The sequence below is a fragment of the Colossoma macropomum genome, unplaced genomic scaffold (genome assembly GCF_904425465.1).
Source record: "Colossoma macropomum unplaced genomic scaffold, Colossoma_macropomum, whole genome shotgun sequence".
Taxonomy (NCBI): Eukaryota; Metazoa; Chordata; class Actinopteri; order Characiformes; family Serrasalmidae; genus Colossoma; species Colossoma macropomum.
The window spans coordinates 12523287-12542954 of record NW_023494793.1 but is presented as its reverse complement, the minus strand read 5'-3'; the positions used below and the strand labels follow the sequence as shown (position 1 = coordinate 12542954).

The 19668-nt window shown below is 38.9% G+C and overlaps 1 protein-coding gene across 1 annotated transcript; it reads right to left on the bottom strand.

The window, feature by feature from the left end:
• Positions 1–302: 302 nt before the first annotated feature.
• On the bottom strand, positions 303–17441 carry ido1 (indoleamine 2,3-dioxygenase 1). Its single transcript, XM_036578527.1, has 10 exons — positions 17048–17441; positions 12817–12912; positions 12487–12606; positions 8864–8982; positions 7848–7862; positions 7334–7433; positions 5945–6062; positions 5732–5783; positions 3825–3973; positions 303–981 (listed from the first exon to the last, which is right to left on the bottom strand). The coding sequence occupies exons 1-10, from the start codon at positions 17138–17140 to the stop codon at positions 566–568; spliced, it is 1278 nt and encodes a 425-aa protein (XP_036434420.1). The 5' UTR covers positions 17141–17441; the 3' UTR covers positions 303–565.
• Positions 17442–19668: the final 2227 nt, after the last annotated feature.

The following is a 19668-nucleotide window of genomic DNA, read 5'->3' as shown; positions in this document are numbered from 1 at the left end:
CTCCTTCCATAGAGTCAGCATGCATCCAGTTTCAGGTTTACAATAGTGTTGTAAACTGCAAACATAACAGTTCAATGGTCGTTAGGTTATAAAATGAATTGTGAGTATTATTACTGAAAATTCTTAGCATAACATCTTTATTTATCTATTAGTATTACTAGTTGGATACTGACCACAGCATTCTGACCACATTAACATCAGTTCATGAGTCCTAGACAAGCTACAAATTTATGAAGTTCTAAAATTATATACATTCTGTTCTTTATCAGGTCATATCATTAAAAAAAATATGACATCCGTTGTAGAATACTTCATCTTTTTATTAGCAGTTTATTAAAGTAAACAAAATTTTTCAGTCTCATGAAAGTCAATGGGGTGTCTTTTTATACAGACTTGTTTTGGTGAGGTGTTTTTACACAAAATCTTTGCAAGAAAATCCCCAAATCCTAAAAACAATCTGGAATATCAATGTTTTTAACAAAAATGTAAGAATATTTTACTAATATTAGTAGTGTAAGTAGTGTATTGTTAGTTAGTTCATAGGCTGTGCCCTCAGAGGTCACCACTATATCTGTCCGTCCAGTAAGGTCTGTTTCTCTTTAGTGCATGATGATATTAAAACACACTTTGTTCTGTCTCGTACTACCTTTAGGAAGCTCATGATTCCTGACCCACCAGTCCCTCTCTCCTCCAGTGAGGTTGGTGCTTTACCCACTGTGTCGTGTTCCTCCAGTGATGCTGAGCCACCGGTGCGGAGTTTTTTGGCACGGGCCGCTGGGATGCTGATGAAGCGTGAAACTATGTTAAGGTGGTAATTGCGCAGCGCCACCAGCCGATCCACACAGCGCTCAAAACCTTCTGTTAGAGACTCATCCCCTCGTTTTAGCACAAAGTCCCGCAGGGAGGGCATGCAGGAGATGTCCTCGATGAAGCGTTTGTGAGAAGGAGGCATGTAGCTTCGCATTCGGGTGAGGAAAGCACCTGGGCAGACAGAGAGCATCCATGCATATTAATGCTTAAACCCAGATATCTGGAAATGCTTTGTAGTCAGTGAAACTAATAACTGTTGGAGTCTATTTGATAGCTGCATTAATGCAATTTTCAGATTGAAAAAGCAAATTTGCTGTCCTGTTCTATGTCCCATGAATGTCTCTGGAAGGCAGTTTTTTACACATTAACTTGCTTTGGAATACTATAAACACCAAAATCATTTTAAACAACTCTGGAAAGTTCAGTAAAGTTCAGTCAGTATTTTGTAGGTGTCAATTTGACTCTTTTGCTATTTAACTGGTAAACATGATTCACTTTTCACCACATAAAATGAGATTTTAATTAAAATATGTTGTGACATAGTAATTATGGTGGGTGTCTCATTTGACATTTGGCACTTCTGGCAACATCTGTATAACACATGTTGAAATTCCGATGTACGCAAACTGCAGTTTGTGAACTTAAATGGGTTTAAATGTGTCTCCACTCATTATCTAAGCCGCTTATCCTCCTAGGTTGCGGAGGGCAGGGGGATGGGGGGGTGGAGCCTATCCCAGCACTCATTGGGTGGAATGCAGGAAACACCCTGGTCAGGTCACCAGTCCATCACAGGGCACACACACAGACATACACAGTCACACCAAGGAGCAATTTAACATCTCTAACTGACCTAACTACATGTCTTTGGACTGTGGGAGGAAGCTGAAGCACCCAGAGACACAAGAAGAACACGTAAACTCCACACAGAGAGGACCCTGGTCGCCCAGCCAGGGAATCTAACCTTCTAGCTGTGAGGTGACAGGGCTACCCACTGCACCAGCATGCCACTGGTTTTATGTTCCATCAGCATAAAATCCTTTCATCATGTTCTTCACAGCCAGTTGGCCTGGTTCAATCCTTAAACCCATTTGGCATAACAGGACTTCTCAGTATTGCTTTCTCAGGCTATATCATAAAAAACACAGAATTGTTCCCACTTTTGTGCTTTGTGAATGTGTGTAGATTATGTTCTTAGCTAAAAACAAATCCCAAATAAGAAAACATTGGTGAATGTCAGAGTCTTCATGAAAACTGCGTAAGTGGGTTTTAAGAAGAAATTTTTTTCTTAAGAACAGGTGGTACATGTGGCTCATGATGTCAGCAAAAACTTCATGTCACTTTAAGCAGCACTGAAAGTGTTCTCAATATTCATTTATTAATTCATTCATCTTCTTAAACTGCTTAATCCAGTTAGGGTCGTGGTAGAAATAGCAAAAGAGAGACGACCCTGTCCGTCACGACTTCCTCCAGCTCATTCTGGGGGATCCCAGATCCAGCAGGTCCTAGGATGACCTCAAAGTCTTGTACCAGTCGACTGTGCCTGGTAAACCTCCAGTGGGATGCTGAGTATATAAACACAGCTCTCACTTTGGGCATACAAAGAACGACAGGCCCAGAGTAGTGGCCCTAGCACCCCATACTCCCAGAGGACCTCCCACAGAATATCTCGGGGAACACAGTCATAAGCCTTCTCCAAGTCCACAAAACACATGTGGACTAGGTTGGCAAACTCCAATGCCCCCCTCAACAATCTGCGCAAGCGTGAAAAGCCGGTCCATTGTGCCACGGCCAGACGAAATCTGTGTTGTTCCTCCTCAATCCAAGGTTTGACTATTGGTTGGAGTGTCCTTTCCAGCACCTTGGCGTAAACTTCTCTAGAGAGGCCGAGCAGTGTGATACCCCGGTAAGTGGCGTGCACTCTCCAGTCCCCTTTCTTAAAAATAGGGACCACCATGCAGTCTGCCAGTCCAAGAGTACTGTTGCCAAGGTCCATGCAACATTGCAGAGGCGTGTCAGGCATGACAGTCCCACAAGATCCAGAACCGTAAGCATTTCCAGGCGAATCTAATCCACCCTCACTGCCTTGCCACCAAAAAGCTTGCCAACTACCTCAGTGACCTCCCTCTGGGAAATGGAGTCTGACACCTCAGAAGCCTCTGGCCATGAGGGAGGCATGTCTCTCAGGTCCTCTAGAGTGCTCCTTCCAACGGCTGACAGTATCCTCATTTGTGTTGTGTATCCTCCGTGTGTGTTGTGCTGGTGGAGTGGATCAGACACAGCAGTGCTGCTGAAGTTTTTTAAACACTTTTGTCCACTTACGGTCCACTCTATTAGACACACATACCTTGTTTGTCTGCCTTGTAGATACAAAGTCAGAGACAGTAGCTCATCTGTTGCTGCATAATTTGTGTTGATGATCCTCTAGTCCTTTATTAGCAGTCATAGGATGCTGCCCACAGAACGCTGTTGGCTGGATATTTTTGGTTGGTGAACCATTCTCAGTCCAGCAGTGACACTAAGGTGTTTAAAAACTCCAGCAGCACTGCTGTGTCTGATCCACTCAGACCAGCGCAACACACACTAATACACCACCACCACGTCAGTGTTACTGCAGTGCTGAGAATGATCTAAATGACCCAAATACCTGTTCTATGGTGGTCTTGTGGGGATCCTGACCATTGAAAAACAAGGTAAAAGGGGGCTAACAAAGTATGTAGAGAAACAGATGGACTACAGTCTGTAATTGTAGAACTACAAAGTGCACCTATATAGTAAGTGGAGCTGCTAAAATGCACAGTGACAGTAGATACAAGGTGTTAATGTTATGGCTGATCAGTGTAGATCTTACAGTAATTTGCTATAAAAATCCCAGGCTTATTACATACTAAGCCTTATTATTCAGTAACTACAGGAATTTCAGTGCAATCTGGCTGAGTTATTTTTAGGTTATAGAAGTACGTAATAAAACTTTGGGCCCTGGCCATTTAAGAGGTTGATTGTGCACCCTTTCTTACCGCTCTTTTCCTCATGTTTGACTCCCAGTAGCTCATCGAAACAGTGTAACAGGCTACTCTGAGCTGCACTCCCACCGGAAAACTCCAATGGCTCAGCCTGAACCCCTTCATATACCAGCCCCTCCACCATGGTCGGGTTGTCTTTCCAACTGAAACATGCATACATATCCATGAAACATATCCAAAGTAAGGACACACAGGTGATGGAAGAAACTCCTAACAGGCCAATAGCCTTAATAAAGTAAAAGTGGTGTTCTTCATTGTACAAGTTTCAGTAGAAAATAGCTACTGAAATGATGGCAATACTTATAAAATAGCAACAGTCAACAGGATTTATTGCTTCAGCCCATGCTGCCTTTGCGAGCACCTACAACCTTGGTTTGTGTGAGAGCAACTACTTGTATGCATGTCCAACAGAAATCGTCAGGGCCCTCTGGGCCTTGTGTAACTTTGTTGGTACGTTTTAGTAAATTTCTATTTAATGTAATCATTATGCTTTATTAAGTATTTAAACTATCACAGTATTGTAGTAATACTCTTATTGCATTGTAAACTTTTGGATGGAAACCAAAATTCCTGAAATGCACCAACGATAAAACTGTCCAATCAGGATTTTTTTTCTGTGGTATCTAGCCAGATACAGCTAAGCGAACTCTCCTATTGGTTGGGACTTCAGGAGCTGAAGTGAAGGCCTAAGGCTGGCCTTACACAGTGAAATTTTAATGCAATTTTAGTTGCTTGAAACCCACATGAAAATAAATGGCACTTGAATATTGGATAACGTAAAGCATCCTGCAACTCATAGAAACTCAGCCGCAACAGAAGCAAGCATCTGAACTTCATGGAACAAGCTTTATGAAACAGCCAATCAAAACGCAGATAACATCATGTGATCATGTCAAACATCATTTCAAGGGACTGACTACAAACAGAGCTGGCTTGATGGACAAGAAAATGAAGAAGATGGTCTTTGGACACTTGAAAGGACTGAGTTCATGCAAGGTTGGTAGTTTTTCATTTCATCAGTTAACCAAACGAGAGTTTCTACAAGCTTGCGTTTCCGTAAGCTGCTGAGTTAACTGGCCAGCTAAGGGTAACAGCTGTTTGAACACTCGTTTAACTCAGTTAACAGGCATAATTACAAGTGCTCGTACTAATACGAGTAATAGTTCTCTTCCTGCTTTCTGATTTCAAATGACAATGACGGCTGGAAAAAATATTCAAAGATGATAAAAATACTATTAAATATTCATGTGTAGATAGACTACCTGTCCCAGATGAGTTTACATTGCAAGGAAAACATGATAGATCAAACAATATGAGCTATTTTATTTGGCTAACTAGTGGAGTAACTGAATATGTTGTGTGCGATTTTGTTCTTGAATTGCTTTTTGCCACTGTCAAATTGTACAAAAATTAGGTTGCAGAGCTATATGCCAGAACTGCTACAAAGTAAAATATATGTCTTCAACAAGCTTTAAATAAAATTATGTAATATCTTTTATAAGCTTCCAATGTCTTTGTCCTAGAATGCCAAAAAAAATCATGCGAATCTCCATTAGCTTAGTGCTAACAAAGTACTAGAATGAAATAGGGGTGCCAGCAGAAATTAGCATCATCGCAGAAGTATGTTTTTTCCTTGTGAGTTTTTAGATTTATTTCCTTAACTGAAGGCCTAGCACTAATAGTCATGGTTCACCAGTTCTACATCAGGAATAAATAGATGAGTTTAAGGAAGGTTTAATTTAATTGTGATTTAATAGTTTTAATAAATTGAATACATTTCTTTCCTTGTAGGTTTTCAGAAAGACAAGGTGGCCTACATTCACACATATACACAGTCATACAGACTCACTCAGACACAGTGCCTTGCCAGAAATACATAGGTCAAATAAAACCTTACTTACCCAGATAGAAAAATCCTCATAATGCCATAGAATACAGATGGATCCACATAAACTGAAACACAGAAGTCTTTTTCATTATTTTTCACTACAATGCATAAACTGCTTTTATACGTCTTTCATCACTTTCTATGTAACACTTCATTTCTCATGTAAGGAAACTGCCTTTGTCAACTCCTAATGTGGCACAGCTCTTCATAATGACCACTGCGTTACCGTGCATTAGTTTGAGAGTCTCTTTAATGCTGTCTATGGCTTGACTGAGCACATCCAAAGCTTTGGTCACCACAGCGACGTCACCATCATAAACACCACTGATCACTTCAGGGATGGCCTGAAATATGGAACATCATCATCTTTAGTCAATGTAGAGTTCACTAAGCTTAAGAACAGAAGTGCATTGGCACGGAGTAATTCACTGGTGGGAAATGACTTAAAGGGCCCATATCATGATACGTAATATGTAAACATTCACTGTCCAGTCCATATGTGGAAACTAAGCTGCAAAAACAGCCCGTTCAGAGTTCACTCCTTCTATGATGTCATGAGAACTGATTAACATCTATTTGCATATTTAGCCTACAGCGGTTTAGCCCCGCCCATTCACATTGAAGTTCTAAGCTGTGTTTTTTGAAGCACTTAGCACTGCTGTGTCTGATCTACTCATACCAGCACAACAAACACGTTTTTTTTCCCTTAGGACATTTGTGTGGTTTAATATACAGCAAACAAACATTTTATTTTTACTCGACCATTTCCAAGTCTCTCTTTATCTTTTAGAATTAAACAGGCTGCTTTTGTTTCTGTGATTTTAAGACTGACACACGTGAAATATCAATGTTCTGATTGGCTGTCCTGTATTGTACCTCATTTAAGAAGCAGTCTAGGCTGAAACACTCCTTATAACTTCAGCATGAATGGGCAGAACTAAACTGCTGTAGCCTGAATATGTGGATGTTTGTAAATCTGTGACACCAAAAAAACAATAAATTCAAAACTAGAATTCTTGTCAGCTTAGCTCTTTAAATGGGTTCAGAAGTGAATGACATGTTTTGGAATTTTAACAGTGTTTACATTGCAATTTGCACAGTGCTAATGTATATGCTTCCTTCACTTGTTAGCTGCATTAGCCTCGCAGCTCTATTCAGAACCAAAGAAGCAAACTTCAGATACCAGGTCTTGAGAACTAGCTGATGAGTCGAATCAGATGTGTTCCAGCAGGAAACAGACTGAACAGACATCTTGCGAGTTTGTGTTTCTGTTGGTAAAATTGGTAACACTTTATTTGGATAGTCCACTTTAGATGCTTTAAAGATACTTAATTCACTTTCAGGTTACATTCAACTAAATATCTACTAAATTGGCCATAATTTTCTTTTAACTCTAAACCTGGCTCTAATCCTAACCCTACCCCTTACCTCAACCCAAAACCTGACCCCACCACTGTTCAGAATCAACTGAGTCTCAAAAGATCTGTTAACAATTTGAACATCTGTAGATAATCTATAGTGGACTACAGCGGACTATCCAAATAAAGTGAGACTTAAAAATGTAATCACTAATATCTAATGTTATGTTTTCTGGAGACATTTAAAAGTGCCAGACCTTCAATCCAGGAACAGCGGCCAGTTCCACCATCAGAGTGACCAGGAAAAAGCCTCTTGCACTCTCCCCACCTGGCAGGCTAAACAGCAGCTCCAGATTCCTTATAGGACACAACATATACACCTATTACTGGCTATCGGCTGATCTCTGTATTCCAGACATCATCGCTTTCAGTCCTGGAGGTCCTTCTTCCAGCACGGTTTGGTAAATTCACACCTGATTCAACATATCAGGTAATTTTCAGGTTTAGTAGGTGTGTTACAGCAGGAAAAACACCGAACTGTGCTGGATTATGGCCCACCAGGTCTAGAATTGATAACTTCTTATGTATTCAATGCAGATTTATTCAGAATTATGAAAAGATTTCAGTTGCAATTATGATCCTCCATTCTGGAGAGGATATTACATTGTAATGATCAGCTGCTACAGTAATATCTTATGGTAATAAGATGGCTCCCTCTACTGGTCACCTTCAATCACAGATCATAATGATTTATTTAAAGGGAAAACTTACTCAATGTCCATTGGGCTGGAAACATCAGGGGTCCATACATGAAAAAAACACACGGAACATTAAATGTTACAACTCTGCTGTAGAACTTTAAAAATCAGCATTCTACAAGACCACATTCATTTACTGGCCACTTTATTAGAAACCCCTCTCTTGTAGCTCTATCATGCTGGTGTACAGTTAAAGAGCCACTCCTGGGTGGATATTATTGGGTGGTGGTTCTCTCTCAACCTAGCAGAACACCACTGTGTCATACCAGCAGCACACGAGAACGGACCAGCCACCCAAACAATATCTGGACAACAGCAGTCCTGTGGTCAGAAACTGATCAATGATTAACAAGTTAGAGTTGAAACGTTGTTAATAAAATCAGGTGGGCTACAGTCTGGAATTGTGCACCTGTATAGAGAACCTATAAGTTCTGTGGAGCTCAGTAAGTGAAATCAAAGGCAGGGGGTTTTAATTCAGTGGATGGTTCAATATTTAGTATTATAATATTTTTCAGGAGATTCACTTTTGGTGTTTTAAAGAAATCAACGCAGATATTTTACACACCTCCAAAGTTCTTAGAATTTGGTCGCACTTTGTGCTTCTCACAGAAATACCTGCAGATTTTTTCAGATCTGAAGTAAGAGTGGAGCTTGATTTTCTCCTCTCTGTCAAAGATGAAAGATTTAAGTGCTGTTTATTAAATGGGGACCATTTTGGGGGTCTACCATGTCTTGCAGGTGGTTCTTAGGAGTCCCATTTTCTCTGTAACTTTTAATAATGTTTTGAACACCATTATTTTTACTTTTATTACGCAAGTAGATTATCTTTTATCTAATCTCCTTAGAAATATTTCCTGAAAAAGAACTTTTTGACTTATAATAATAAAGTGAGGTCTCTGACTTTTGCCCAGTACTGCACAGTAGGTTTAAACCATGTTACTACCCTAAACTAAATGTGATTTTGTTTGAAACAGTGCACCATTGGTGGATGTGCTACAGATTCTTGTCTGAGAGTAATACACTCCATACCCATCTGGGTCTCTTTTCCTCCAGTTGGCCAAAACCCCATCAGCGTGAGTGAAAATGGGGGGTAAACCCAGCTTCTGAGAGACCGCCCAGAGCGGTACCGCCAGGTTCTGAGGGAGAACCTAACACACACAGAGAAACACACCTGACATTTTAAATCAGTCTTCTGAATAGCTTTATTAAAACTATTGATCAGCTTAGTTTAGTCAAAAGGTATTGAGTAACACTTTGATTGAACCCTGGTACACAACGTAGACCTAACCATGAATGTCATAGCAGATGTCATATGCTGTTATGAGATGTCATGACAGATTTTGTGCAGTAATATAATACCATTACCGGTAATTTAATTACAGAGATCGTAAATGTGATCATGTCAGGCATTATTGGTGATTAGATTAGCTGTTTGATGAAGGTTTAAAATGTTACATCTGAGTTTCAAATGAGTTGCAGGGCGCTTAACATTATGCAAATCAAGTGCAATTTAATTTCATATAGGTGCTTCAGGGGTTCTTTAGTCAAGAAAATGGTTCTATATAGAACGATGAACACTCAAAGAACCCTTTTGCATGATTAAATGGTTCTTTGCATGGTGATATTGTTTTTCAGAATAATGGAGACTATGCTGTATATGGTTCTATATAGAACCCTTTTTGAAAAAGGTTCTATATAGCACCAAAAAGGGTTCTGCTATTTTTACAATCTTGACATCGTAACAATAGAAGAACCATTTTAAGTGCTATATAGAACCATTTTCAAAAAGGGTTCTATATAGAACCATATACAGCATAGTCTCCATTATTCTGAAAAACAATATCACCATGCAAAGAACCATTTAAGCCTGAAATGGTTCTATATAGAACTCATGGTTCTAAATTGAACCATTTTCTTTACTAAAGAACCCTTGAAGAACTATCTCTTTTGAGTATACTTACATAAAACACATAAAAACAAAGTTACATTTGTGAGCTATAAGTAAAATTAAGCATATTTAAAAACTACAGATATGGTTATTATTATTATTATGATTATTATGACATGGCTCAGCATAACAATAGTCATAATGCAATATGCAAGCTTGAAGTGTCTTTGCCACTGGCAATATGTGTTATAAACACTGCTTATAATGAATTATGATCATTCATTATGCATAATAAACATTTTAAATGTGTATAAAGTGTAATGCATTTTTTTTCATTATTTATAGCCACATTTATAATGTGTTATGAAAAAACAGTTTTTGTCAATGTGTTCACAGAAGTTTGCTTGCCTATCGTGATGCCTAAGTAGAGGACATATATCCCAGGCCACAATCACACAGTGGGTAAAAGTGGCCCAAATCCAACTTTCTCAACAAATCAGAGTTTTTGGTTTGGCTGTTCACAATATCTTTTCAGTGTGATCTGTGTCCGACATACAGATCACACTCCTTAACTGACCTGCATGCACAAAAGAACAATCCTTCATGTGACGCGCTCATCCTGTGGTAAACAATCAAAATGTCAACACTAATGTCCTCTTCGCCAGCATTACAAGAAGTTACCAGTATTCAAGAAGCTCCAATGGCTAACAGTTGGGCTTATTACGCCGAAAGCGTTCAAGCTCGCTGTAAAAAGGGCATGTTATTCGAACCACGGCCACTTCTTTGGTTTATGTCCTCGGTTTCCTAAAACTTTGCTTTCAGACTTGTAACTTTTTAACACTACAGCCTTGTTCTCCTGTGGCCACTTTCATCCATTTATTTCAAAATCTCTTCAAACACAGAATTATTGTCTAGTCAAGCCAAAGTTTATTTATATAGCACTTTTTACAACAGTGTTGCCACAAAGCAGCTTTACAGAAAAATCCGGGTCCAAGCCCCCATGAGTGTCGTCAATGGCAACAGTGGCAAGGAAAAACTCCCTAAGAGCAAGAGGAAGAAACCTTGAGAGGGACCAAGACTCAGAAGGGGAACCCATCCTCCTCTGGTTGATACTGGATAGCAAACAGCATTAGTATAAAGTATTATAGTACAAAATGGGAAAACAGGTGGAGCAATGTGGCAAGGGCCTCACTGTCCTGCCACTGAAATCACCCCTAACTGTTGTCATCCATTTTTCCTTCTCAGCAGCGTGAAATTAAAACGAATGTCAAGATGGATTGACATAAGTGACGCATGAATTCCGATCTGGCTAATCAGGCTTAGTCGCATTGCTGCATATCAGATACGATTTCAGTACCACATGTGAAAGTGTCTCAAAAGCTGAAAGCTACAGATTCATTGTGTTTTCGACTGAACACAGCCTAACAGATAACACATCTATGACGTGTTCGAAGAAAAAGATTGGATTTGGGCCACTTTTACCTGCTGTGTGAATGTAGCAATAGTGAATATTTTAAGTTCAGCTTACTCAAAGGTTGTAGGTTCAAAGCCCAGGTCTGCTAAGTTGCCACTGTTGGGCCCTTGAGCAAGGCACTTAACCCTCTGTGCTCCGGGGGCGCCATATCAGGGCTGACGATATGCCCTGGCTGACGATATGCGAAGAAAAGAATTTTGCTGTACTGTTCAAAGTGTATAAGTGTAATGCAATAAAGATACTTCCAAACAAAAAAACAAAAAAACAGTAAACATGTTTGCCTCTGCATAAAGTGATATTGCTTCATTTTTTGATTTTTACTCCCCCCCTTAATTTGGCCATTGCTAATTCCCACCCACAGGCTATGACTCCCTCTGTCATGCATCTGGAGGATGCTGGGATTCAAACTCATGATCTTTTGACGATTACATGACGAAGTTCAAGAAAGAATTTAAAAGATGAATTAATTAGGGCAGTGTGCAGAGTGACCTGTGATTAAACAGTTTTTCATGCTCACACAGAGAAGAAATAAATTATTTAACATTTTTATAGTTCATTTCATGGCTTCAAAGCTGCGCGACTGCCTCACTGCCAGAGACGATCATGAGTTCAGTGGGGGAGGAACTGAGTAAAAATCACACAATATTTACGCAACTTCAGCTTATAAGGAGGCAACTACAGTCACTGTTTTTAAATAGGCTCAACTTCAATCCAACATAGATGCAGTAATAAAAATGTTAGGAGAACTAAACTAACAAGAAAAATAAAGGAAGCTATGAAGTAATTTGACTTAAAATTTGAAATTGACCTGACTTTTCATTTTCAGAACATACCAACGTTACATTAGAATCATTTGAATACATTTATCTACAACTAAATTGGTTTGATATCATTGAAAACATTGATTCTGTACCTAAAAAAGTAAAGTCAACTTGAAATTGAAAACATAGACATTTTAGTATGGCATCTCAATTAACACTTACAGTTGTTGTGGAGCTTTCTCAAAAAATAGTAAACATGGTTGTTATAGTGTATTAGCATTATATTACAATCATTTTACACATATATCTGCAAATAAATTGGATTCATCAATTCCATACTTTTGACGAGAACTGAAAACGTGAACTGTAGTGCATGCACAAAATGAAGAGATATACTGATTTAACATTTCTTTACTGCAAAACAGTTGTTCAGTTCAGTTTTTTGTGGTTCTGGCCTTATAAAATTGTAAAAATGTGTTTTTCACTTATTATTTGAATGTTAAGCGTCACTTTGATTCCATTGCAGTACCTTCACTGGATCTCCTTCCCCTTCCTGCCAAACATAGCCCATTGTTATGACGCTCAAAGCCAGGTGGGCCAGCCGCAGCTCACGATGGCTCTGCAGAGAGTCGGTCTCCAACAGAGGCAGCTGAATATGGACAAATGACTTTAAACTGCAGTCACAATATTCATTACCTCAGCACTTAATAGTAACTACATTCAGAAAGAGTTACATCGCATAATTTAGGAGGCATATGAGTGTGAATATTTACGAATAAACATTCAAATATGAATATTTATATAGGTTTTAGACAGGTTGATGTGGTCATGACAATGATTAGAATGTGCTGCGCTTTACCTCATGAACAAAAGAGCGAAGAGAATGAGCAGAGATGAGCTCACTGACACGTCCAGCAATGTCCGTCCAAGGCTGGAAGTATGGGGGCAGCTCCACCTTAAAGAGAAATACAACTTTACTAACTTACGGTAATAGAGTGTTGTGCAAAATCAGAGACCACCCTCTTCAATCAAAATAGTCATTAAATTCAAGTTATTCACTTTTCAGGAGATATTTCTGAGGAGATTAGACATAAGATAATCCACACGCAAATAGACGGGTAAAGTCAAAGGACAATAAGCAGTTTCCAAATCTATAGTTAAAAGTTACAGAGAAAACGTCACTCCTAACAACCACCTGCAAGAGCTGGTAGACAGAAAAACTGCCCCCATCAGAAAAACAGCACTTAACGCTTTCATCTTTGAGCGGAGAAAATCAAGCTCCACTCTTGCAAGTCTGGAGGGATATTTTTACCACACCTCCAAATAGGGGTGTGCAATATGATGCTATTTTATCATTATTGTGATAAATTATTGCTGCTGTCGGAACAAAACCTTGTATCTCCATTTTTGACGTTTTTCAGTTTTTGACATAATTTGAAAAGGCCTGTTACCCTTTACATTGTGTTTAAATTTCATGATGAATGGACCAACAGAATTGTCCCAAAATACTTTGGAAAGAAGTCTGTTTACATTGACTTAGATTAAAAGTAAAGTATGTTTTCTCCTTCTCCTGTAAAGTTACCATTTTGGAGATAAGAGGTTTTGCACTTTTCTGAGCATATCATGGATTTCGCCAGTACTTAAGGAACATTGACTAACTATTAAATATCATTAGTGCAGTGAAGTTTGTAAAACACAGAATAAAAGTCGTATTGCTGTATATTGCAGATAATTATTATTAACGTTGCGACCTGCTACTGGTTCACACTACCTCCAAGAAGCTCAGTAGATGTGGCCATGCAAGCGGCCACGTGCGGAGGCTCATGGCAGGTGCACGCCCTCCTAAAAAGGACTGTTTATTGTTGTTTGTGTTGTTTTGTGTTGGGGTGCGGGTTTGATTGGTGTATTTTGTGTTGGGGGTTGGTCTGCTGTGAGGGTGGAGCCGGTGGCTGGTGGTGACCTCCTTCATGGATTTGTGCTTCTGTACATGTCCTTCTGCCTTGGTGTTTAATAAAGAGCACTTCTCGTAGAAATCCTGGCCTCCCCTGTGTCTTACTCTACACTGACACCACATTATTATAGTATTTTTATATGTGGCACTACAGCTTCTATTTTGTCCATTTCAGCTTATTAAATCTCAGAAAAACGAAATATCGTGATGCAAACCATGTATCAGGAAGTATCATGATATAATGTTTTTGACATATCATCCACTCCTACCTCTAAAGTTCAGTCTTAGAATTTGGTTGCATTTTCTGCTGCTCATGATTTAAGTAATGCCAATGTTTTGGTGTTTTAGTGCAAATATTTTTTTTCTGTTTCCTTTTCTCTGTGAGGGCTTTTTGTCAGCTACACATCCTTTCAGACTCAAAGCGCGGAGTTGTCTTCTCACAGTAGAAGGATGAACAGAAACACCTCAGGATTTGTTCAAATCTGAATCAAGAGTGGAGCTTGATTTTCTCCTCTCTCTCAAAGAGGAAAGCGTTAAGTGCTGTTTATCTGATGGGGACAATTTTGGTGGTCACACAGTTGTTAAGAGTCACGTTTTATCTATGTATTTTAATCATGTCCTTACTTTCCTTTGACTTTCATCTTCCTTATGCAAGTGGATTAGGTAACACTATTTACGATACCCACACGTTAGATGCTTTGTAGATTCTTAACTTACTTTCAAGTTATATTCAACTAAATATCTACTAAAATGACCATATTTTTCTGTAACTTTAAACCTGGCTCTAATCCTAACCCTAACCTTAGCCCTCACCCTGGTCCAAATCCTAACCCTAGACCAAATCCTAACCCTAACCCCACCACTGTTTAGAATCAACTGAATTTCAACAGATAGTTTGTTAACAATTTGAACATCTGTAGATAATCTATAGGGGACTATAGTGGACTATCCAAATAAAGTGAGACTGTGGATTATTTTATATATAATCTTTTTGGAAATATCTCCTGAAATGTGAATGTCTTGTATTTATAGGCTGTTTTAGGGGTGATCTCTAACTTCTACACAGTGCTACAGACACACTCTATGCTTTTTTGGACAACAAAGCATCCAATCTAATTTATTGGCATAAAAAGAATGAAACAAAATAAGAGCAACTGTCTGTTTATTGCATTGTTTAAAGCCTTTGTATGTAAACTATCTTATCATTTAGACACATTTTATGTCAAAGCCAACAATAGACTATGATCTGAATTATGTGGGTATGTTGGCTACTATAAAGTTTTGTGTATTTCTGCATCATGTAAATATATGGAGATATGGAGTTCATATAAGGGCTAAAGTTAAAGCTGATTCCTTCTTAATGTTGTAACAAGTAGCTACTTGTTTTTGCATCAGACATAACATAGTGCTCAGCAATAGACAATACAGCAAATTTCCTCTTTCACAAGTATATTTTGTTTCGTGACAGTGACATAAAATTCTTAGTGCAAGCTATCATAACACGGAAATGTTTTATTCGTAATGTATATTCTGGTCGGGGAATTCACGTTCAGAATTTCCCTTTAATTCTGCTTTCTGCTTTGAGTCTGACTGCAGTGGCATGTGACTATGACAAATGATAAGAAAAACAGTTTTGAGTTTTGGGCAGTTTTGCTTCTTTTCAGAAGCCAGTGAGGGTCCAGTCCCCGTCTAGCACTGTCTCTCCACTCCTGCATCTTTTAATGAATCCAGCACAATCCTCATGTGTGCAATACCTTTTCTTTATGCACATGAACATTAAAGGGAAATCCACTGATTTTTGAACACTTCTACATAATTAAATGGTTGAGATGCGAACAGAGTCATTCATAGTGGTTTCATGTGAAATGTTCAGTTCTAGAGAAACTTGCCTAGTCAGAATTGTTTACAGTGGTGGTGATAGGAACCAAACAGTTTAACAGTTTAATGCCTCTAGAAGCTACATCACAAAAAGTTATTACATACTTTTAGTTTTAATTAGATTTTTTTAACTATCCTAATTTAATGTCTAATTAGATTTTTAATTGCATGATTTTCTCTTGTAAATCTGTTGTTTTAAGAGATAAGATTTTGGCCTACACACACACACACACACACACACACACATATATATATATGTACAGTTGGAAAATAAAGCACCACGGCTTGTGTGAATGCTGTCTCTTTATATATATATATATATATATATGTATATATTATATATATAAAGAGACAGCATTCACACAAGCCATGGTGCTTTAGTTTCCAGCTGTCAGTGGTCACAGCTATGATGTACGTAAGCAGAGTTTTCTTTCTCTGACAGCTCCTTTGCTACCCAGCTCACATCTCATCTCGGCCCTCATGCACACTTAGTAAGAGTTCTCAGCAAACCCTATGAACAATTACTGAAACCCCGCCAACCAGACTAAAACTATTAAATAAACATAATATATTGTAGCATATAAAAATATGCTACAATATATTATTAATTCATAGCGGAGAGGTACATGCAGGGCATGTATTTTTTTACATTCATCACTATTTTACCACTATCAGCATTACATATAAAAGACTTGTGTAGATTCACTGGTGGTTTTGGATAGTAACTAAAATATATATGTGCATTGTAGACACTGTGACACCTGGTTCCCATCACCCACACTGTAAAGAACTCTGAGCTGGTAAGTTTCTCTATAAAGCACCATTTCACATTAAACCACTTTCGAAGACTTTATTTACATCTCAACGATTGAATCATGTAGACAAATGGTGGAATTCCCCATTAGATATCATCACACACTTTAAACATGGCAAAAATTACAGATAGTTCCTCTAGTGTTAACAATGTACTTTTTCATAAGTAACAGTATTAAATACTGAAAGTAAAAGTGTCACTTAGATTACTCACAGTTTAAGGCAAGTTTGTAATGATTTAGACATTCAGTTTGAATGATGCTCAATGGGTGGCCATAAACTTCCATCACTTATTAACTCATAGCTCCAGTGCAAAACTAAAAAAGGAAACTTTAGACACCAAAAATGTTTTTACAGATGAACTGCATTTGGAGTAAGAGGACAATTGTAAAAGTTTAAATCTTGGTTCACCCCTCCTTTAAAACTGCGTTAAATAACATGCACCTACCAGAGGATCAGGCAGCACAAACCCATATTCCTCAGATATGTGATATTTCCCGAGAGTCAAGCAGCTCTTTGAGTCCGTAGATTTACTTCCCATGTTGAACAATGACAGGCTGGATGCACTTTGGTTTACAGCAACGACCAGAATGAGGCTTCCTAGCCTTGATGAGGAAATTCTTTACTTTCTTTGTTCTTTGCCTGGCTGTCAATCTGTTTCTCTTCCTCCCTTTCTGTTCACCAGTAGCTGTAGATATTGCTCAACCGCTCTTCCCTCCTAATAGGCCTTGGAAGGAGACCTTTAACCAGTCATCGACCCTTTTCAGAACCTTCTGGATGCAATTATTAACAAAAACTGTAATGTTTGACGTCCAGTATATTTACTGTATCTTCTACTGTATACAGAAACACTCTTTGTCAGAGATGTAGCCAGTGGGGGTGGCATGGGTGGAACTGGCTACCCCTCAAATCTGGTTGGTCACTCTGATTACCACCTCAAACTTTCTGCCATGTAACTGGCTGATTAGTTATGTAACAGGTCAACTAGGAGAGTTCTGCTGTGGCTTAACTGGAAGCAAGCAGTTAAGCACATGATGTTACCCACAATCAGACACCAGTAAAGAGAAGCAGAAGTGCAAGAAAAACCAGCATGCACCCTTTTCGCTGGTCACCAGCAAAACCAGGATATGGTGTTTTTTGGATGCAGGTATGCTGACCATGCTAAAGCAGCACCAGACCAGCATAAATCAGCCTAGACCAGCATGGAATAGACCATGAGGCGGCAGTTAAAAATGTTAATTGTTGCACCAGTTACATTGGTGTATATGTGCCTCATAGACAGTGATAAGGCAGTAGTTGGCTTCTTATTTGATCTTATGTTCCACCATAAATTGTACAGCAGTTACGTTGCTGTACAGGTGCCAGAATTTAACTGCTGCACCATTTAAGGTGGAATGGAAAATTCGAATCAGATTGTGGAGTAGGAAGCCAACTTCAGCTCCATTAGACTGTGCATGTGTGTGCACTTTATATGTGTATTGGTGTGTATTAAAGCTGCACTATGTAAGTTTTTTTTTTCTCACTGAAAGACTTAGCATTATAGAGTCTGTAGAAAAACAGGATAAAATATGGCGTGCGTACTGTGAGTCACCCTGTAAAGCCTGAAAAGTCGGAGGCTATTTATGTTTTTCGGACCATGTCGACTTTACGTACTAAAACCACAGGCATAGTCTCAAAAAGAAGGTCCAACTTGATGTCTCAAATGAGTTGTCTTTGAATGCTCTTTCAACGCACTTGCAGTCATCACAGACATCTGCTTGTAAGGGTCCGAAGCACAACCGATGTTACAAAATGCTCTTCCACACGTTCCATGCAACTACACATTTCCACCAGAGAGGTCTCCAAATCCCCAAAACTTAATTATAACATTAATTAAGCGTCTAAAGATGTCTCAGCAATGCCTTCCAGTGTTTTCACTGCTCTGTCTTTATACCAGGGGTGTCCAATCTTATCCTCCGGTGTGGCTGCAGGTTTTCACTCCAACAAAGCAGGAGGTCACCTGATGAAAAGTTTGAAGACTAAGACCGACTGATTAAACAAGTAGAATCAGGTGTGCTCCAGCTTGTTTGGAGTGAAACCCTGCAGCCACACCGGCCCTTTAAGATTGGACACCCCTGCACTATACTGCATGTTTCAATACATGTTTCTGTAAAGCTACCCATTCATCTGATGTCAATGATGTAATTCTTGGTCACATTAAAACGGAAGTAATCAAATAGGTCTCCTTTTGTTTAATTTCTGATCGTTTTTTGGTCGTTTTTGAGCTTATGGGTTTATGAACTTTGGTTCCCCTAAAATTGGCCAATTTATACAGTTCTAGACTCACCAAAATCGCAAAATTGCTGTTTGTATTCCTGTCAAACAATCAACAAAGATCCCTGGATAAGTGGATTTGTTGTGTGTCATGGTTGTCATGTATGCGAGATTATGAACATTGCGTTTTGAGTTTTTATGGATTTTTTTTTTAACTATGCTTTTATAGGACATTTACGGCTAGAGTCATAGGCCTATTTCAGTTTTAGTCACTGATTTTTAGCTCATTTCACTGGTTAACAGAAAAAAAATAACTGAAAAGGCATTGTGATACTGTCAATATACACTACATGGACAAAAGTATTGAGACACACCTCTTAATCATTTAATTCAGGTCTTTCATTCAGTCCCATTGCCAAAGATGTATAAAATCAAGTACATAGCCATGCAGTCTGCCTTTATAAACAATTGTGAAAGAATGGGTCGTTCTTAAGAGCTCACTGAAGTCGAGCATGGTATTTCAATAGGATGCCACCATTTCAACAACTTCGCAAAATTTCACGCTGAGACACATAAGGCATAAAAGTCACCAAAACTCTGATGACTCAATAACTGCAGAGCTCCAAACCTCCTCTGGCATCAACATCAGCACAAAAACTGTGTGCCGAGAGCTTTATAGCATGGGTTTCCATGGCCAAGCAGCTGCATGCAAGTCTTTCATCACTAAGCATAATGCCAAGCGTTGGCTGTACTGGTGTAAAGCACGCCGCCACTGGACTCAGTGGAAACATATTCTGTGGAGTGACGATTTATGTT

What these genes read in the sequence shown, in the direction of transcription:
- ido1 (XM_036578527.1), bottom strand. Translation starts at nt 17,140, where the DNA reads ATGGGAAGTAAATCTACGGACTCAAAGAGCTGCTTGACTCTCGGGAAA. An exon ending in TTGTGCTGCCTGATCCTCTG is followed by an intron (nt 12,913 to 17,047) that starts GTAGGTGCATGT and finishes TTTCTCTTTAAG; the next exon opens with GTGGAGCTGCCCCCATACTT. An exon ending in GACTCTCAAACTAATGCACG is followed by an intron (nt 5,784 to 5,944) that starts GTAACGCAGTGG and finishes TCTGTGTTTCAG; the next exon opens with TTTATGTGGATCCATCTGTA.